This window comes from Clinocottus analis, unplaced genomic scaffold, assembly GCF_023055335.1.
Source record: "Clinocottus analis isolate CAN_PGR_092001 unplaced genomic scaffold, fCliAna1.0.p SCAF_14, whole genome shotgun sequence".
In the NCBI taxonomy this organism is placed as follows: Eukaryota; Metazoa; Chordata; class Actinopteri; order Perciformes; family Cottidae; genus Clinocottus; species Clinocottus analis.
The window spans coordinates 11,148,123-11,168,018 of NW_027175865.1; the positions used below are offsets into that span (position 1 = coordinate 11,148,123).

The 19,896-nt window shown below is 43.0% G+C and overlaps 2 protein-coding genes across 4 annotated transcripts; one reads left to right on the forward strand and one right to left on the reverse strand.

Annotated features, from left to right (window-relative positions):
* Positions 1-633: 633 nt before the first annotated feature.
* Positions 634-5,697, reverse strand: gpnmb (glycoprotein (transmembrane) nmb). The gene is made up of 12 exons (XM_068576170.1): positions 5,628-5,697; positions 4,596-4,751; positions 4,353-4,514; positions 3,804-3,977; positions 3,563-3,724; positions 3,105-3,428; positions 2,741-2,803; positions 2,294-2,533; positions 1,778-1,883; positions 1,097-1,317; positions 906-996; positions 634-787 (listed from the first exon to the last, which is right to left on the reverse strand). The coding sequence occupies exons 1-12, from the start codon at positions 5,695-5,697 to the stop codon at positions 634-636; spliced, it is 1,923 nt and encodes a 640-aa protein (XP_068432271.1).
* Positions 5,698-9,275: 3,578 nt separating this feature from the next.
* LOC137784751 (polypeptide N-acetylgalactosaminyltransferase 15-like) lies at positions 9,276-17,909 on the forward strand. Of its 3 annotated transcripts, none has more exons than XM_068575648.1 (11): positions 9,276-9,333; positions 12,485-13,927; positions 14,045-14,211; positions 14,303-14,507; positions 15,467-15,634; positions 16,125-16,242; positions 16,583-16,777; positions 16,878-17,009; positions 17,103-17,207; positions 17,288-17,431; positions 17,520-17,909. In XM_068575648.1, the coding sequence occupies exons 2-11, from the start codon at positions 13,395-13,397 to the stop codon at positions 17,709-17,711; spliced, it is 1,959 nt and encodes a 652-aa protein (XP_068431749.1). In that variant the 5' UTR covers positions 9,276-9,333; positions 12,485-13,394; the 3' UTR covers positions 17,712-17,909. The 3 variants fall into 3 exon arrangements, with proteins under 3 accessions (XP_068431749.1, XP_068431751.1, XP_068431750.1); XM_068575650.1 differs by lacking the exon at positions 9,276-9,333 and having other exon boundaries at positions 12,425-13,223; positions 13,384-13,927; XM_068575649.1 differs by lacking the exon at positions 9,276-9,333 and having other exon boundaries at positions 12,425-12,652; positions 13,078-13,927.
* The last annotated feature ends 1,987 nt before the right edge of the window (positions 17,910-19,896 follow it).

Sequence of the window (19,896 nt, forward strand, 5' to 3'; positions counted from 1 at the left end):
AATACATGATTACTTATAAAAAATCCATACTACAATTGCTTAAACCATATTATGAGATACTTTTATAAACATTTTTTGCAGTGCATGCAAAACCAGCAACATATCTGCACTTTAGAGGTATAGTATACCATATGTGCCACGCAAAGAGATCAAACTGACCCTAAAATGCAGCTTTAACCTCAACTTCAAATCATTGAAGTGACTGGTAAAGAAAACATTGCATCTGTGCGTAATTTGTAGTTGCACTAAAGCAAATTTGGTAAGAATTTGTATGGAGAGAAATGTCTTCAAAAGATGAGTAGTTAGTTCAATAACTTTATTAAAGTCCTTGGGTCAAGTTTTCAGGGAATTTCTTCCTGTTTAAACTTTCTTTTTGTTCTAATATCAATTCAACTGGGCAAAAGCATGCAATGCCACTAGTGTATGTGTATATATGTGTATAGATATTATATTGGAGAACCAACTCACAGACTTCATACGAAACTGTTGATTAATATCACACAATTTGCAATAAAGCAGTTTTTTTGATCAGAAAACACCCATGACTTGAGCCTAATTCATCTCCTAGCAACTCCCTCATCCAATGACTAGGCAGAACAAAGAGATCAGCTAATTTTGGTTCAGCTTCACAGCCTACACAGGGCGTCTCTCTGTCAGCAGGTGATGGCGCTCCTCGCTGGAGGGGAAGAGTGCCTCCCTCAAACGCACCACGCGTCCTCCGACCCCAGCATGGCCGCTGGCGTCCTCCATTAGGGACCTACGAATGGGACGGTACACCTTGTAACGCCTTGGAAAGGGGCAGGAGTGAAATAAGGGATGGGAGAGAGGACACGGAAAGATATGGCTCTTAGACATATTGTGTAAGGACACACTTTAAAACAATTCAGTTGTACAGGAAGACCTACTTGCAGACCAGATAGGCAACGAATCCGAAGACGGCCACCAGCACAGCGGTCGAAGACAGCACCACCTCTGCAGTGTGTGAATTTGCGGACACTATAGGGACAGAGAACAGCAGAGAGACAGATAACATCAGTCTGTCCACCTTCTACAAAGTTGCTAAAGGATATCAAAACCAATGTTTTGTGTAACCGACCAGGTGTATCCTGGGACTTGTTGATGGTGACAGTGGTGGTGGTCAGGGTCAGGCTCCGGGAGTTTTCCAGGGTGATGTTGATGCAGTAAGTGCCAGGCTCCGGAAAAGTTCGCCTGAGATGCACTACACACTCTGACGATGGCGGCACGTCATCGCACACAATGCTGCGCACCTGAGTACAGGTGAGGTCTGACACAATGGTACAGGCTGACGTGGGGATGCTGAGGATGAGGGGATGGAAAGATGAAGGGTAAAACAAAACCCCCACTCCATTTGTTTTCTAAAACCTTTTTCCTTTAAGAATTATTTCACCTCAGCACCTAATGACTAACATCTCTTATATAGAACAAGTAACATCTTGAAGGTTTTCGACTCTTCACAATAAAACTTATGATTTGACTAGATTATCTAATACATTTTTATAGTTTACTTATGATTGAATGGATCTTTTAGGGGGATGTTGGATCACTACTATATAATTAAAGCATTTAAAGTCCAATATAACTCAAGTCATTCATTTTCATGAGCTATACATCTTCAAAACACATTTCATTTGCAATGGAAAATGTAAAAAAAAGGCTCACTTCATGACACTATTTTGGATTTCATCCATTAGTCAAGAGAAACATTAATATAAACTTAGACTGTTAATAGAAATTCATACAATAAATATGTACTTACTCGCCCAGACATTTCACCAGGAAGCTGACGTCAGTGTTAGTCACTTTGGCAGCCGACACATCCACAATGTGACTGTTTGACTGGCCGGTCAGTTTGTGTTTGGGCTCTGTGGAGAACATATTCACGCAGTGGGTTTTAGATCACCTTCTCATAACATTAAAATGTCAAAGCTCAATATTTTTTAGTGGAGTGTCTGTGTGTGTGTTCACCAAAACTCATTCAAGTTCATTTTCTGGGTGTAAATTACTGTTCAAGATTTCATGGATATCCATTCAGTATTTGTTGAGATATTTCAATGTCAATAGCATTGTCATTAGAATGAAAGGTTACATTGTAAATAATATAAAACTTCCTTGGAAAATGTTCCTATTATTATACTAATTCATTATAACTGTTTCCAATTATAATTTAAGCCACTACATGTTTAATTCAAAATTGTCTGGCATTATCCTGTGTTATCATAAAAGACACTGACACTCAGCAACTTGCACTTTAAAGATGTCGTCTAACTCCTACCAATAATGGTGATGTTTCCCATGAAGGTCCCGTAGGCGTAGCGGTAGCACTCGTTGCCGTTGAGGTTCGTTGTGCGGAGCGAGGCCAGGGTTGTGGGGTTCGACTCTGGGGTCGCATTGGCAACAGTAGGGGAGAGGGGCTCCGTGGTGGGCGGGCCTGTTGTCATGGACATAGGAGAGGAGGAGGAGGAAGAGGAGGAGGAGGAGGAGGAGGAAAGCGGCTGGCTGGTGCTGGGTGGCACTGAAACAGGAAACAAGTGACAAGATATAGATGGAGAGAGATAGACTCACTGGACAAGAATATGAGTTCATGTGATGCAGGCATTTTATATTCAAGTCATTGGGTCTTCCTTTAATGAGCTCGGATGTGCTCGTATACACACTCTTCCTCAGTCTCTTTCTCTCTAATACACACATAAACAAATATGCTGTTAACTATGTAGCTCACCCTGGGTTGTCTCCATCTTGACAGTCCCAGCATGGGTACCAGGAGGTGGGGTTGTGGGAGTCTCTGGAGTAAGAAACACAGGAAAACATTTGACACATCTAGTTTTAACTTTACTGGGAAAGTTGCTTCTGGCTTTGTCTCGGCCATTTATTTTAATGTCCATTATTATGTGCATTACAGTATTTTTACTGGTATGCATGTCAGCTGGGCGCAGGATCAGGTTGCATGCTGTGTATCTATCCGGTGTGACCACATGAATAGGTGAACGAATGCAGAGCCTACACACTAACTTGCGTAATATTATTTTGTGTAGCATTGTTTAGGATTTAACCGTGGGTCACATCTCGGTGTCTGTGTCCAGTACCTGTGGGGGGTGATGACGTGGAGCTCCGCTGAGTCGGGGTGGCAGAGGTGGGCGGACACGGTACAGGGAACGCTGCCTCGACCACCAGCTTCACGCTCATGCTCCCCAGCGTGCTGTATGCGTGTGTGGTCACGTCGCGGTGTGTCACCAGCTGGTTGCCATCGCTGAAGTCCCAGATGTAGTCAATGGCGGCTGCGGTTTTGAGGTAGCCGCTGGGGTCATGGAGCTGGACTTTGAAAACCACGTCCTCACCACGAAAGAAAACATTCTCAGACTGGTTGACCGCAGCCTTCTGGGAGATGTTAACTGCAACTGGGATCTTATCTGAGAGAGAGAGAGTGTAAGGGGAGTGAGTGACAAAAAAATCATGGTTAGTGTTTCTGTTTGTGTTTGTACATCTATGTTTGGCTGAAACATGTTGATGGTCGTATGAGCTGCATGTTTGAGTTTGTCTTCACCTGTGACGTAGAAGATGGTGTTGTCGGTGGTGAGGGGGCTGTACTTCCTGCGCTCACGTTTCTTGTAGACCATGACCTCCATGACCTCTGCACCCAGAGGGATGCTGGTGGTGTTAATGGTCAAACTGGAGGAGGAACCGTCGCATGTCTCAAAGTACTGGCCTGGGCCAAACAGAGAAGACGGATTGAGATTTGTTGTCGCGCGGGCATGTGCGCAAACCTGAAAACCTGTGAGTCTCACCCATTGTGTGCCACACGTAAACGTAGCTCTTGCGGCTCCAGTCGTTGCTCTGAGGGAAGGGCTTCCCATCGGGGAACACGTTGCATCTTTTCTTGTCTGTACACTTTCCAAAGCCATAGTCGTCCAACCAGGAAGTCCAATTGTACACGTAGCCAGAGCGCAGTTGTCCATTGGCTACTCACGAGAGAAGAGGGTAAGGTTGTGTGATTTAAAACATTTCATTTATATTTTTATTTCAACAATGGGGCAAATAACTAAGGAATTGCGTGCAGTGACAAATCTCCGAGATAATCGTCTCCCACTTTGCAGCTCCCTCTATGGACCATTTAACCTCTTTCAGCTCATTGTTTGGGTTTTAAATCCTGCAACTTAATTATTTTTGTTTGGTCTCACCATCCTGTTTCTAGCAGTAGCAGACAGTTAAAAACAAGTATGTTTGTTGAGTTTTAAATTAAATGAATGCTGTGTCTTGTGATGCGGTGGTGTTTTGGAGTGCACGGTGATGTAAAGTGTTGGGTGGCGTGGCCTGGCCTTGCTTTTGGGCAGCACCTGAGGCCTCGAGCTCCGTACCGTCCTCGCAGTGCTCATCCCAAACAATGTCCCCGTTGGCATCTTCTTTCTGGCACGGAGGGTACTCCAGCTTCGCGGTGAAGGAGATGCAAGAGCCATTGAGAGCCGGACCGTCGCTGGTGAGATGAACCTTCGGCTTACCTACAGAAAAAAACAACTTTTATGTGAAAAATGTCAAAACATGACCGAAAGAATCCAGCGGACAACAATGACTTTACTCACCTTTGTGGTGCATCAGCTGTTTTGGCTTTGGGTTTAGTGGAGGGTAGAGGTAGTCATCCCATGGGTTAGTGTCTGGATCCCAGCCAGGGATTGGTGGAATAGGAAATGGTGACTTCCCTGGCATTACATGCTTGTGGGAGAACATGTCACCATATGCTAGAGAGAGAGAGAGAGAAAGAGAGAAAGAAAGAAAGAAAGAGAGAAAGAAAGAAAGAAAGAGACATATGCCAGGTTCCTTAAAATTTGCTGTGGGGATCACTCAGGGAAAACTCAAACTGTAGGGAACACTTTTCCTAAATAATGCTGTCTGGAATTGGAGTTTTTCTAAATATATTATATATATATATATATATATATATATATATATATATATATATATATATATATATATATATATATATATATATATATATATAATCATGTTGAGGCTATAATATTATGGGATAGGGGTTGTCTATTTAACAGAAACAAGTGTGGTAAAACATACTTTTAACAACATCTGACATTTAAAACATCGACATTTTAAACTCCACATGTAGTTGTACAAATAAAACAGCTTTACTGTTGTTATTTTCACATACATAATGTGTAATGTACATTTTCGAATTGTTTGATTTTTCATGTTTCAGTTGTAGGTGCCACCAGCTGGACATTACTGTGAATGATAGGCCTTTATTAAGATAAGCATGATTTCATCGAGATATTAGATTAGAGTCCCCTGACCAGACACCGTCTGCTCGGGCTCACGCTTTAATGAAGCTCATGGGACTCATGGCCGAACAGGTAAACAAACAGAAACTATGACACTAACGTCGAATATCAAAATCCTATTTCACACTTAACGTGATACACTTAAGAAAAGGCCATACGATTAAATCATATCAATTATTTCAGCGTGAATATTTGAATGCAAATAGGACATGCAGTATATGATGGGTCTGCAGTGACTATATATCAGATATCGGTCCGACTTACTGTTCAAAATACTATCATAACTTCAGTTCAGATTAACTTTAAAGCAACAACACTTACTTTTGCGTCCATCAGCTTGACAAATCAAGCAGGCACAAACCAGGAGAAAAACGTATCGCAGGGCTTCCATTTCCACGGTTCAGCAGGCAAAATCTGTTGTCAATATATTTGTTAAAAAAACGCCTTTCCACCTAAAATATATATCTAATTTTAATAATGGGTTCTCCGCCAGACAGAGCTCGTCCCTCTCTCTGCTCCTCCAGCTCTCGCAATACTTTCCGCCTGCTTGTCCTGATGTTTAATCATTTAATTTGGTGGCCGCTGTGCGCAAAAACATGTGATGTTTCTTAACAGGACGCATCTCATCCCTTATTATAGTCTGGTGGACTCAGGAAACTCATGAGAGACGAGGTGCGCGAGGACACGATGTTTGCGCACGCCCCTTCTCCCTTTGCCCTGATAAAAACAATGTGAAGGTTTATATTCGAAGAAACAACTATTTATTCAGTAATCAAAACTTGTTTCTATCAATGTCAATGATTTATTGTTTGCTTATTTAGACAAAATGTGTAAATAATGTTTGTAAAATGTCTCTGATAACTTGGTGTCGACGACATTTATTTTGGATAACTTCTTTTTGTCTTCATCTTACAGGATGAGTTGAATGCGAAACTTGCTGAACATAACAATAATTATTATTTCTTTGAATACAACTATTTCATACAAAATACATTTTGTCAATACTTCAAGAAAATGTATCCATGTTTTGACCCTGGTCTGAAGGGAGAAGTATGATAAATAAAGAGGACAAATATGGGATGCAACGAGCCTAAATCTCTCTCACCGTTGCCTTTCAAATGTATGCTGAAATAATTACATAATTACATGATATATATGTGTATATATGTATTTAGGCTGTAATTAATTATTCCGAATGCCTGATAAACGTGACAGTCCGCATATGACAGCTGAGCACATGACTGCATTATTTCATTAAAGTTTTATTGCGCTGAGTCACAATGAAACGCACCGCACATGGATGCGTGAGATGTGGGGTCAGAGCGGGTTATTGCGCCACAGCTGCGTCCCAAAAAGCAGAAGAAAAGCGTATGATGCTGCCTTAACTTTTTCAACACAGTCCAACATGTGACTATAATGTCGTTAGTCCAGCGGGTCTGCTGTCACAAGGAGGCTCCCAAACAGCAAACATCTTACTCACATTTATATTCATGTTCCAAAGTCACGGAAAAATGATGTGCGACAATCTTACAACACACATACAAATTGCATTGTAAATTATAGGCTATTAATTACAATGAGAAACAAAAGATAATAAAAGGGGGATTTTCAGACTTTAAAACAGCAGGAAGTAACAGAGTTTAATACTGTTTAATGTCCTTGAATGAGAATAAAATAATAAAAATCTGAAAGTCATCCAAGACTTTCATATTCATTGAGAAAAAGCTACACTGTTTATGAAAACATAAGGTCTCTCGTGCTCTGATTACAGATGATAACCCGTTTAAATAATTCCTTAAAGTCCAGCGGATTGAAATCAAATCAAATAGACAATAAAACAGTCTGATAGACTTTGTTAATATTTCAGTGGTAACAAAACAAATAGTTTTCGTGAGCGATCACGTGTTTTCATCCCCTATATTGGGAAACATGAAGGAATGTTAGAAACCAAACATTATATATGTTGAGCTGGATTCGTTCAATCCAACTTTATGACAACTCAGCAAATTCCCCGATGAAAGCCACGAGATGTGACTGGAAAAATCTATTGAATAGATGCTGAATCTTTTTTTTTTTTGTCAAATGAAAATGAAACGTAGAAAAACTGTTGACGTCAGTACTGTTTATCACCCAGTAGGGGGCAGCACTTCTCCGCAGCTTCTAATAACGTGTTGGAAAGATGGAGGTTGGTGGGGCAATCTCTCACTCCCTCCAATCAGATAGTATGCCATTCATTGCCAAAACTAATTCATGTATTATTGTATATACTCCCCCTTCCCCTGATATATTATAAGTAAATTGACAAATCCCTATAAGACACACCACTTAAACCTTTGCAATCCTTTAGATTGGAACACATAACGGCAACTATACGTGTACTTTTAAGTCATAATTCCTTTTATGATTATTTTTTTCCTGATTACGTGATCCGTACTCTATTCTATAATATGTCAGAAGTTAGAATCCATGTTTCAAAACTGAGAACACATTGGAATAAAGCTAATTTGGGTATACACAAGGAAAAAAATAAAACACAGTCTCTCATTTATTGTTTCTGGAGCAGATCAAGACCAGTTTAAGACTTTGTTCGAAGAGAGAGCAGTACTTCAATGTGTTATGTATGTGGGCAGGGGCGGACTGAGGGAAAAAAGTGACCTGGGAGTTACTGTCAGACCGGCCTCCTCAGTACATGATGCTTGCCCATGAACTCAACGCATCATGTGTGTGTGTGTGTGTGTGTGTGTGTGTGTGTGTGTGTGTGTGTGTGTGTGTGTGTGTGTGTGTGTGTGTGTGTGTGTGTGTGTGTGTGTGTGTGTTTGTCATAATTAGCATTCATAGTCAAAGGTCACAGTGACCTCACGGAGCACGTTTTTTGGCCATAACTCGAGTCCAAGTGGACACTTGTGCCAAATTTGAAGAAATTCCCTCTGAGCATTTTTTTGTGATGCACAGACTCAACGATTTTAAAGATAGCAAACACACAAGCTTGTGTCACAATGTTACGTACCCTCACAGGTAACAAAGGGGATCTGAAAGCCTCTGACGCTGTTTGCTTCGTTGGACTTGAAGTTGATCCAGAGACAAGGAAAGGATGCAAGTGAAGGAAACAGGGATGCAATTTAGAGACAAGGGAGCACTTGAGTGCTACACGCTGAGGTGTACTTCCTTGAGCCTGCTTATAGCCTCACGCTTAGGTGTACGAACCCAGGCCTCTTTCAGAGTCTATATTTTAGCTCGCACAAACAATTATTGATCTACATTTTAAATTTTAAAAAATGTATAAAGAGAGAGAATTAATTTGCAATTGTTATGACAATTAGAGACAAATTGGTTATTTATTAAGTATTGTTCTTTTCTAGTCACATTGTGGAAAACATATTGTCCTCAACTGAGCATCCGGATATTGTTTTTGAAAGAAAACAAAATTATAGTTAAATAAAATAGAAAACAAAATAGATAATAAATATGGAGTAATAATAAATACTCTATGTAATACTACTATAGTAATACTCTATAGATAGAGTCAATAAATTAAAAAAGCACGTTGCCCGAGGTGGTGAGTGAACTAACCCAAGTGCTGCACGCCAGGTGAACATGGGGGATCTTCCCAGTATCCACAATGGCCAGTCGGCCCCTGTATACGGTCTATAAAGTTGAAACATGAACTTTCGAAGGCCATGAACATAAGATATGGAGTTCTTAACTTTGGTGGTATCCCCCTTCCAATGATTAGTCGATAATCAAAAGCGTTACGTGTTCATTTCCTATGTAGGGACTTTCACCTAACAGTTTTAACTTCGTACAGAAATAAATCTTTGTCCATCTGTACGTCCTTCGTATATCTAGAACCGCTCATCTGATTGCGTCTCAATGGGAGTGCTTTTGTCGGATTTCTGAATAAACACGTGAACACCACTCTGTGTAGTAGCGGGGGCGGGGCTTCAGGGCTCTGCAGATGTCCAGCGTGTGGTCGTCTGCAGCGGGACGACGGCTTCTCATGTGACAACTGAAGTTTCTTCCCGTTACGGTGTGTGTGTGTGTGTGTGTGTGTGTGTGTGTGTGTGTGTGTGTGTGTGTGTGTGTGTGTGTGTGTGTGTGTGTGTGTGTGTTTTAGGGGTGGAATTTGTGATTTGAGAGCTCCAGGTAAACACGGCCCCACTTTACTTTTCACCCTTTCGCTAATAGGCTGATTTATACTCGGATTTTACGCAGAGACGCAAGCACGCAAGACACGCATGGACCCCCTTGCGTGGTCAAATCGGCTATTTTGCGTGCTTACGTGCGTCACCCAAAATTTCTGACTACGCGAGCCATACGCAGTCCGCAAGGCTGTGATTGGTCCGCTAACCACATCCTTTCTGAGTCTTGCATTTCCGGTTTCATAGCATAATACCGCTGTTTTTAAAAGCCATAGCAGAAACACGAACAATGGATCCCGTTGAAGAACCTTTGGCTGAAGAGGTCCACAAATATGAGCCTTTATATAACCCGTCTGACGGAGTATAAGAACACGCAGATGGCGGTGAATTCCTGGAGGGAGATATCGGTGAACGTCGGTGTGCAGGTCGACTATCCGGCGCATGGACAACGCACGGGAACTATAAACCAAAACGAGTCCGTCGATCCAACTGCGTGGACAGCCGCAGTTGTAGTTGCAAAAGTATAATACGCACAGACCGATGTATCCGCTCCGTCACACACAAACACGCACACACACACACACGGACACACGTGTGCATTGGCACTGACAGTAATTCCTGGGCCACCTTTCCCCAGAGTCCGCTCCTGGTAATGCTTGATACCTTTTTTTTGCGTTGCCTCATAGCTTTTGTAAACGCCACCTCGCACCGATCAGAGCACCGCTTCAGACATTTTTAATTTTATTTTTGAAAAATGCACATCTAAAAGCTCCAGGCTTTCTGACCTTTTAAGATTACTTGGAGGCCAGATTTAGAGTCCACGCAGTTAGTCTGTTTTTGTTTATTCCGTCTTCTCGTAGAACCTAATTAAGCAGCCAATGAACGACATGAACCACGAAACTAAAGATAAATGTATCCACGAATATATTGTATTTGTCCGAAGGGTCGGTGGTGTGGTGGGTTAGGCAGGCGACCTTCACACAGGTGATCCGGGTTCGAGACTGAGTCGGGCAGTGCGCTGTCTGCAGGCTTACCTCTCAAGTCTCCTGAGTAAAGAGGCTCTACTCAGGCAGCCTCCAACCCCTGGTACTCTATGAGCTGACAGGCGAATGTGTGTGTGAATGCGAGCGAATGTGTGTGTAAGGAGTGTTGACTCAATGGAGTATGTTCACCTGGCGTGCAGCACTTGGGTTAGTTCACTCACCACCTCGGACTACGTGTTTTTTTTAAAATTTAATTTATTGACTCTATCTATAGACTGTAGTAGTAGTATATAGATTTATTAATAATCCATATTTATTATCTATTTTGTTTTCTATTTTATTGAACTATAATTTTGTTTTCTTTCAAAAACAATATGCGGATGCTCAGTTGAGGACAATATGTTTTCCACAATGTGACTGGAAAAGAACAATACTGGGAATGATGGTATTACCAGTTATCGAAGAAGGCAAATCAAGAATGTTGCCACAGCACAATTATAATCTATCAATAGTTCTATCAATAGTACCAATGCACATAGTAAAAGTTCTATATTCATATTTTTTTTTGTTCAGGTCAATTGTGAAAGAGGCAAAATGCCCTTACATTTTTTTTATTTTAATTGAATGAATAATCATTTCTTTGTAGCAAAAGTAAATGTAGTACTATAATGTTTTCCTCTCAGTAGAAGTACACCGTCAGTAGTATACATTAAAGTAGTATATTTGTATGTCCTTCCTTGGTCTCTTGTAAGGTACAATGTGTTTGAAGAGTAACATAATTCAATTTTTTTTTCATATTTAAACATCATAAGTATATAGCTGTTCGGGGCCCTTTTAGTTTGGGGCCATTCTGAACAGGCAGGTTTTGAACTCCGCGCCTCTTTTTTTCTCCAGCAGCACAAAAGGATCCAGTTGTCATTGCTTGTAAAACAGAAATATGAATGAACAACATCCAAGAAATGTATTGTGCTGCCAAAAGTGTGGGTGGGTGGATGCATGTCGTGCCTTCTCATTTACAGCTCTGGCTTCTAGTCTGATGATGGAATGCGGACACATTCCTGAGCATGTGGACGGAATTTGTGTGTGTACGTGTGTGTGTGTGTGTGTGTGTGTGTGTGTGTGTCTGTGTCTCTGCATGTGTATGTCCATAAATGTGTGTGTCCGTTCTTTCGTTGTTGTGTGTGTCTGCAAGTGTGCTGGCAGTGGAAACTTCAACTCAGTGTGCTTTTTGGCGACAGGACGGAACATATGTGAGTCTTCACAGTGCAGCACTGGAAACACATGAAGATTTTCTTCCTTCCTTTTCAGTCTTGAGGCCTATTCACATAATCCCACAAGGAGACAGAAGCCAAGAGGCAGTCGCTTGTGTCTTCTTGTCACTGTGATCTTTCATCTCTCTTTCATTTCCATCCACTTTGCAACACCCTCATCTTGTTGCTCTTTCAACTTCCCAGTCTGACTTCCCAGGTGTCCCCTCCCTTCCCTGTGTGTATAATCACAATCATCAGAAGCCCGTCTGCCCTGTCATTCTGAGCAGAGGTGAGTGTCTTTGTGTTTAGTGGGAGGAAAGCCGTGAGCTGATAATCCCGCCCCCTCTCACTTAGACACAACCAGACAGTCACCACCACCACCAGGATGTGCTGGTCTCTGACTGCAGCCAAACCGGCTTCTCAGCGTCCACTGCTGCACTGCCATGTTGTGCATGCTGTGCTCTTTCACAGCCCCAGTCAGCCAGAGCACAGAACAGAGCTTGTGAAGCAGGCGGACACAGATGGTATTCATTTCTACCGACGTGGGGAAGAAAACTAGTCTGACCTTTTGTTGGCCATCCCCATAAAGACAATATCACCCTGAGGTTGCTTTGATAGTGCATTAAGATAGTTACATACATTATTAGACTGTTTCCATTGAAATCCTCAAATTCCTTTGTGGGCGTTTTCCCTTTAACAACTAAGTGGGTTAAATTCTCTGTGATAAAGAGGGAAAAACAATTTTCCACATGTCAAAAAAGAAAAAAGAAATGGAAAGCTCAACTGAGGTCTTTGTCTCCACTCAGTTGAAAACAGATGGCGGGACTGCCAAGATCTTCTCGGAGAATTGTGGAGACGGAAGATGCAACCGCCCCGCTTCCCGACAGCCGGTCATGGGACTGCGAGGCCCACCGCCAGCTGGACGGAGAGAGCAATCTTTGATGTGTGACGCACCGGGGAGACGCCTGCACCAAGTCAAGTCTCACACACAAACTGGAGGAAACATTAAAAAACAAGTTTCTCATTCCACAGCAATGCAGCTTTATAAACTTACAGAGTAATTAGGAATTATGAGTTTTAGGATAGTACAAGCCATGACAGCTATATTGCCCCCACATGAAAGCCTATTAAAACTAACTACTAAGTTTCACATACATTCAAATCCCTGAATAGACTCATGCAACGTTGAAAAACATAACACTGACTGTTTGAATACAGTTCATGTGTGGGACCTGGAATTGGAGTATTTCCCCATTAGAGTATGTTTTAGTAAAGTTTGCTTTAATCATTGTTATCATGTGAACTGTTGAGATTGCTCTGAGGATCAACTCAGCAGGTGTAGGAGCAGGTGGATCTCTCAGGTGCAGCTTCAAGTCGTTATGAGCTCACATTTACGCAGGCTTTAGGACCGCGGGATGAGAGGCAACGTCTGCGCACCTCCATCATGAGGAGGAGAAGAAGAAGTTGTGAGCTGGTCTTGAACCTGCTTCGTCTGTCGCTCCTGTCCTAAGTCTGCTCCATGGATGCGTAGCTCCACTCAATGAGGTTAATGCGCGAGTTGCTTCTTTTTCTACGTTTTGGATAATCCAGGTTGAATCTCATCACTTTTGGGAAATGTAATCGACTTCAAAGTTGAGTCAAAGCTAAAAAGAAAATGGGGAAGTCAAGACAGCACCTGGCCAACTTCGTATCCCACTCTCCTCAGCACTCTTCATCATGAGGGTGTGGGTCAGAGTTACAGCTATCCGGAGGAAGACGCTCTGCCTCTGGCTGCTGCTCCTCGGCTTCACCCTGGTTACTCTGGCGCTCTCGGACCTCTTTAACAACCGACGCCCGGAACACAGTCACCAGAAACCTGGCCCTCCCCGCCGCCCCCTCCAGCGGATTCCCAATGCGCCGGACCTGGAGGTGATTGTGGACTCCCGGGACCCTGCATTAGAGCTCGGCGTCGATCTCGCCCCGCTAAAATCTCTGCAAGAAGACCAGCTTTTATTCGTGCTATCGACGCAGGGAACCAATAACCTGCCGCGGAAGAAAGGGAGTTACAAGGTGCTTCTTCCAGGAGCAAACAAGGATTCCCGCGCGCCTGCGCCTCTGACGCACGACAAAGTAGAGAAAGTAGCGCAGCTCCAACTGGAGGCTATGGAGGGAGATGTAGGGTTTTCTGCGGTGCACAAGTACGGTTTCAACGAGGTGGTCAGCGAGAGGATATCGCTGCATCGCAGGCTGCCCGAGGCGCGCCATCCTGGGTGAGTGACGCGGTGTCCAAAGCGCACGACTGGATAGATACAGCGAAGCCCTTTGCGCTGAAGTGACCTCACTTTGCTATTGAAACGCCGCGTCGACACTTTGTTGTTGTTCCCCAGGTGTCTGGGGGAGCAGTACAGCGAGTCGCTGCCGTCGGCCAGTGTCGTCATCTGTTTCCACGACGAGGCTTGGTCCACACTGCTGCGCACCGTGCACAGCGTGCTGGATACTGCACCCAAACAGCATCTGCAGGAGGTCCTGTTGGTGGACGACCTCAGCCAGCACGGTGAGTTGCTCAATCTTTCCACATCCATCCATTCATCCATCCACCCACTTGACCTGTGCTGCCAATGTGTTTGCCTCTGTTCCCCTCTCAGGCCACATGAAGAGTGTACTCAGTGAATATGTGTCTCATCTGGAGGGGGTGCGTTTGATCCGCAGCAACAAGCGCCTGGGCGTTGGAGGGTGCCGTACTCTGGGTGCTGCCAGAGCTGCAGGAGAGGTGCTAGTGTTCATGGACTCCCACTGTGAATGCCAGAAGGGTTGGCTGGAACCACTGCTGGAGAGAGTGGCCCAGGACAGGTACTATTTAAAATCAGTAGCCTACAAAAGTAATGAACAGCAGTGCAAAACTCGTGTTATTCCACTGCCCAATTCCTAATGATACTAATTACAAATTGCTCTATAGGTTAAACGTCAAACATATATAAACCTCTGTGCCTAAGTCAGTCTGCTCCTTTCTCCATGTGTTCTGCTGTTTGACAGAACCACTTGAGAGAAGTGAGAAGACGGAGGGTTCAGAGTTATCAGTTGTCCCTACTCATTAGTCAAGCATGGGATACATGTGCTGTGTGTGTATACAAAGCTGCAGCTCTCATGACTTGGCTCTCGTGTCTCAGGCGGCCTGCAGCGCAGCTCTTGTTATACTAGGTAATTAGGCTGAACTCTCAGACCTGCAGTCTGCAACCACTAACCTCTCTCAGCCACATGTTTGACCCTTCACCCATTTCTTGCTCTCTTTAATCCGTTTCTTCTGAGCATCACATCACACATGGCCTTGTGGGAGAAACATTACAAGTTACATGCGTGAACCAGAACAGACCCCGACAAAGAACAGCCTGTCTCTGAACTTGACTTCTGTGACACAAACCATAATAATATTCAAACACAGATATTTGCAGTTATAATCACACACACGCACATGCAAAAAAGGCGCACGCACACACGCACACACACACACACACACACACACACACACACACACACACACACACACACACACACACACACACTCTCTCTCTCTCTAATGAGGAAACTTTTTCCTTTTCCCAGTACTTACTGCACATGTTTTGAATGATAAGTGAGAATATAACCAAGGGAGGAAGGTTAGGCATTTTAAATGTTCTTATTCTTCAAAGTCTTTGACTGACAGGAGCGTGCTTGTCATGCAGAACATACACCTCGTTTTGAATCCCCTTACTTGATGAATGTCAATGAAAAAGGATACATTTGAATAAAAATGGATGGTGGTCTCGTTGCAGGACCAGAGTGGTGTCCCCCATAATGGATGTGATAGACTGGCAGACCTTTCAGTACAATGCCACCCAGTGGCCAGCCAGAGGAGTGTTTGACTGGAGACTTGACTTCTACTGGGAATCTTACCCTCAGCTGCAAGATAAAGACCCAGACTCAGCTGTTCGACCTGTGCAGTGAGTTTACAGCAAAATGATATCAGTTGTGCTCTTATTGTGACGTCTAAGAGGAAGCACTGATCAACTTTGCTTATATCTTTTTTTTCCTGTTTGTGTGCAGATGTGTAAACTGGAAACCCACCATTTTGAGGTTGTTACCCCCAAAGGGGCTGCATGATTGATAGGAGGGGTCATGGGATGATAAACAAGTTAGAAAGGAATACAATAAAATAAAATGTGCAAGTTTCTCTTATCTTTTGAATGTGTAATTAAACCTCATTAGGTCAATCAAGGTTATCTTTGCTTTAAGTGCTCATAGCCCATATAAATATATGACCTTCGACAATGAGTCACAAGTTGCTCTCGGCTATGTGCTGTGATCTGCTTGTCCTTGTGAATTAAGACTGTAATACTCTTGCGTTTGTAATGTCTTTGCTCCTGTGATACACAGACAAATTCCTGTGTTTGTTCTTGGCCAATATGATGATGCTGATTCTGTCTACGACAGGAGCCCAGTGTTAGGAGGGGGAGTTGTGGCTGTTGACAGACATTTCTTCCAAAGTGTGGGAGCTTACGACCCTGGGATGCTGCTGTGGGCGGTGGAACAAATTGAGCTGTCAATCAGGGTAAAGCCTAAAAAATAAAAATAAAAAATATCAACTTTCCATCCAAATCTGCAATTTATCATCCTACACATTACGGAGAGATGACAGCTTGCTTTTGTTTTTCATCTTAAACCACTTAAGCCTTTTTTTTGGGGATGCTTTGGCTGATTTAGTTGCCTTCTGTCAAGGCCTTAGGAATGTCTTTCTGGGACATGATTCCTTTTACAAACGGAGATCTAAAATTAAATTTAAAAAATGAAAAATCAATATGCAGCGTGCAAAACAAAACATAATGTGTGCATCAACATGCAAAATTGAATACTGCCTTAAAACAAACCTGTTTAATTCCCCGTTATCCCAGGTCTGGTCATGTGGGGGCACCATGGAGGTGGTTCCTTGTTCTCGTGTGGCCCACCTAGACCGTCAGCACCTGCCCTACAGCTTCCCAGACCAGGAGCAGCTTCAGAGGAACAAGATCCGGATTGCAGACACCTGGATGGACGCCTACAGGAAGATCTTCTACAGGAGAGACACACTTGCTCATTTCATCAGGCAGGTGTGTATGTTTTGGTGTGGGGACCAAGTGGTTGGTTGGTTTGAGTGTCCCAAATATACAAAATAAATCTAAGTACATAATTGTTATTTCTTCTGTGCAGTCTGAGAGCCCCAACATCACAGAGCGTCTGCGGCTTAAGAAGAGTCTGGGCTGTCGTGACTTCCACTGGTACCTGACGACAGTTTATCCACAACTTTACGTCCCCCAGGACAGACCTACGCTGTCAGGCGAGGTAACGCGCACGCACGCAATTTATGCCTCATCAATTTCATGCATTGATGGACATGGTTGATGACTGATGTGTCCCATTTCGGCCTGTCCGTAGCTGTACAATGTCGGCACTGGCAGCTGTGCAGACTACTACCCCCGAAGGCCAGGACCGCAGGGTGGGTCCATGAACGCAGCGCCGTGCAGTGGGACGGGCAGCCAGGTAACCATGACAACAGTTGTGAAATTCAAAGCCAGAGAGGTAACACAGAGTGGCAAAGATGATCTCGCTTGTCGTTACAGCACTGCGATCTAAACTCTGAGTTTGAAGTGCGTTGGGGTCCCATGGGGGCTTTGTGTATGGACGCCAGTGGAGAGCGGGTGATCTTATCTCCGTGCCCCGCACACCGACCGACCACCAGCAGACTGCAGTGGAAGTTCATCAAGGCAAGACCGAGAGTTAAACTTCCTTGTTATTTATCTCGTATGGTCGTTTGGCGTCCGGCGAACTCACTGTGTCTGTTTTCTGCTTCAGCTGAGCGGTCAACTCGTTCACCAGCAGTCCCAGTTGTGTCTCGAGGTTGCGAAGGAAGGAAGTCTCACACAAAGCAGCCCAAGAGACGTCAACACCCACACAAAGACCGGAGCTCTCCTCCTGCGCCCCTGCACCCATCACCCCAGACAACAGTGGCACTTTGAGCAACTAGTAGCTCCTAAAGGTGCCTGATGCAGCCAGAGATTCATGTATATTATCATATCATATACTATGTGCTATGCATAGTGGCATGCAGAAGTAAAGTGGTGCAGAAAAATACAAAAAACAGATGCTTTTTTTTGCTCCACTTTGCCAGTTAGCTTTTTCGCTCCTGTTTTAAGGATTGCAAATACAAGTTATTGTTAAATAATAAACAACAGACTGTCTAAAGAAATAAAATACAAGACACGATTACGCTGATTTATTTAAAACTGTTTATTTAGAAATACTTGTATTTATGTGCATTTAAATGTATTGGGTATGGAAACATGCAGAGAACATTATCTTAAATGATCTTCTTCACTATGCTAGATGCTGTCATAAATTCATGTGTTTTATATGTTCTTGTGCACATTACTGAAAAATCAGCAGAAAGAATTTAACGATGCTGCTGTTCCATTTAAGTGTGCCAGTATAAGACATGACAGTGTGACAGTAAGCCAACATGCACAATACCAGACACTGAAGTAGCTAAAAGAATATAACCATCATTCATTTGATCATTTATTTATGCACTTTCGTGCAACAGAACTCAACAGGATAGTGAGAGATACGACAATCAGGTGGTCTGAAAACGCCTGTGAGGGATTCAATTCTGCAAAATGTTTTATTCAAACCTGTTGTTGTTTCTTCATGTGTTTGGGATCATGTTTTACAATGCATAGTGACCAAAAATGTTGACTTGTACATTATCAGCTGCCAACAGCAGAGGGAGCCATCTGCCTTAACAACCTTCTAAAGCTTCAACTGGTCACTTTGTTGTTGTTATGCACAATATGATTAACTTATGAGAATATCCTTAAAGATGTCCTCATAATAAACATGATTATGCTACACAGTCAGCCTATCATGTGACAGTAATATCCTAATATGCATGGTACTGAGATGATGCTGTGATTATGACGCAATTAACATCCAGTGTCCTTGTGTCTGTAACTCATATCTCAATTATAAGTGTGGCCGTTCTTCAAGCCGTAGAGGTTGGGAGGTCAACTGGCAGGCAGGAGGGCGCTCTGCTTGTCCCCAGGCATTGAGTGCTGATAACCGCCTATTCTCTGTCACACTAATGCTTTTCTTAACCCATGGTGCACTTAGCCCAGTCAAGTACACAGCACCTTTTAGAATAAAAAACAATATGGTATGTCTGCAGCTTCGAGGCATAGGTCAAACACTTGGACAAAAAACACGTTGATTAATACGTCTTCTCTCTCCATTACATAACTGTAGGAGCTGTTGAACAAGAAGGCTAACGTCTCTCTGCTCTAGCTCTTCAGACGTCAGGAGGCCATGGGGTCATTGTAATGCTAATATTGCTGTTAAAAGCAATCCATGATGCCCAAGAAGACTGCGGGGCATATAGCCTATATACCTTTAAAGTCCACTAAAGGAACAGAAAAAGACAGAAAAACGTCTGACAGTTTAACCCTTGTTAACAACAAGACCCCTAAAACAGCTCAAAACATTCAAGACATTGTTTTGATATGTGATTGATTTATGAGATTTGCTTACAGGCATGTTTCAACTGAGCTCTAAGTTATGATTACATAAAATATATTTGACTAATGCTGTATATCTGTGGTGGGAAATGACGCTACTTTCAACTCCAACTCACAAAGAAAGTGTTTTGGGATTTCTGTTAAAACTCCTTGGGGTACAACCTCATCAAATGTAACTTAGGGATAAGATTGGTTATATTATTTCTATTCTCGTGACTGACATTTTGTAAAATGAAAGTAATATACTTGTTCATGCCCTTACGCATTTTAAACCAGTTATTTTTTTAATTTAATGTAATTCCAGTGCCTTATGGTAATTTCTGTATTTTGTTGGATATGCAAGCTCAGTTTCTGACAGGGACGAGCGAACACTTCAATACATTTTTCATTATGGGGTTTAATACGGTCAGAATAAAAGAAAAACAAATATTTGCAGAGAGTCGACGAGCCTGCGTTCATGCATCAAACCTGTCATGCAGTCAGCACCCAATGCCACACGAACACAAAGTACCTGTAAAAACAAAAGCAAAGGGAAAGGGAGAAAAAAAGGACCCGACACATGTCGCATTCTTACAAACACACACCTCTTCGGATGAACCAGTGAGACTCAGATGGATGTCATCTGCTGTGGTGCATGCAACCGTGGCCTCCTTATGAAGATC

Bases quoted from the DNA above. Each gene is read 5' to 3' on its own strand.
- gpnmb (XM_068576170.1), bottom strand. From the start codon at position 5,697: ATGGAAGCCCTGCGATACGTTTTTCTCCTGGTTTGTGCCTGCTTGATT. The intron at 4,752-5,627 runs GTAAGTGTTGTT...CTCTCTCTCTAG, and splicing joins TCAAGCTGATGGACGCAAAA to CATATGGTGACATGTTCTCC. The intron at 3,725-3,803 runs GTGAGACTCACA...TGTTTGGCCCAG, and splicing joins TTACGTGTGGCACACAATGG to GCCAGTACTTTGAGACATGC.
- LOC137784751 (XM_068575648.1), top strand. From the start codon at position 13,395: ATGAGGGTGTGGGTCAGAGTTACAGCTATCCGGAGGAAGACGCTCTGC. The intron at 16,243-16,582 runs GTAAAGCCTAAA...CCGTTATCCCAG, and splicing joins AAATTGAGCTGTCAATCAGG to GTCTGGTCATGTGGGGGCAC. The intron at 17,208-17,287 runs GTAACCATGACA...TTGTCGTTACAG, and splicing joins GCAGTGGGACGGGCAGCCAG to CACTGCGATCTAAACTCTGA.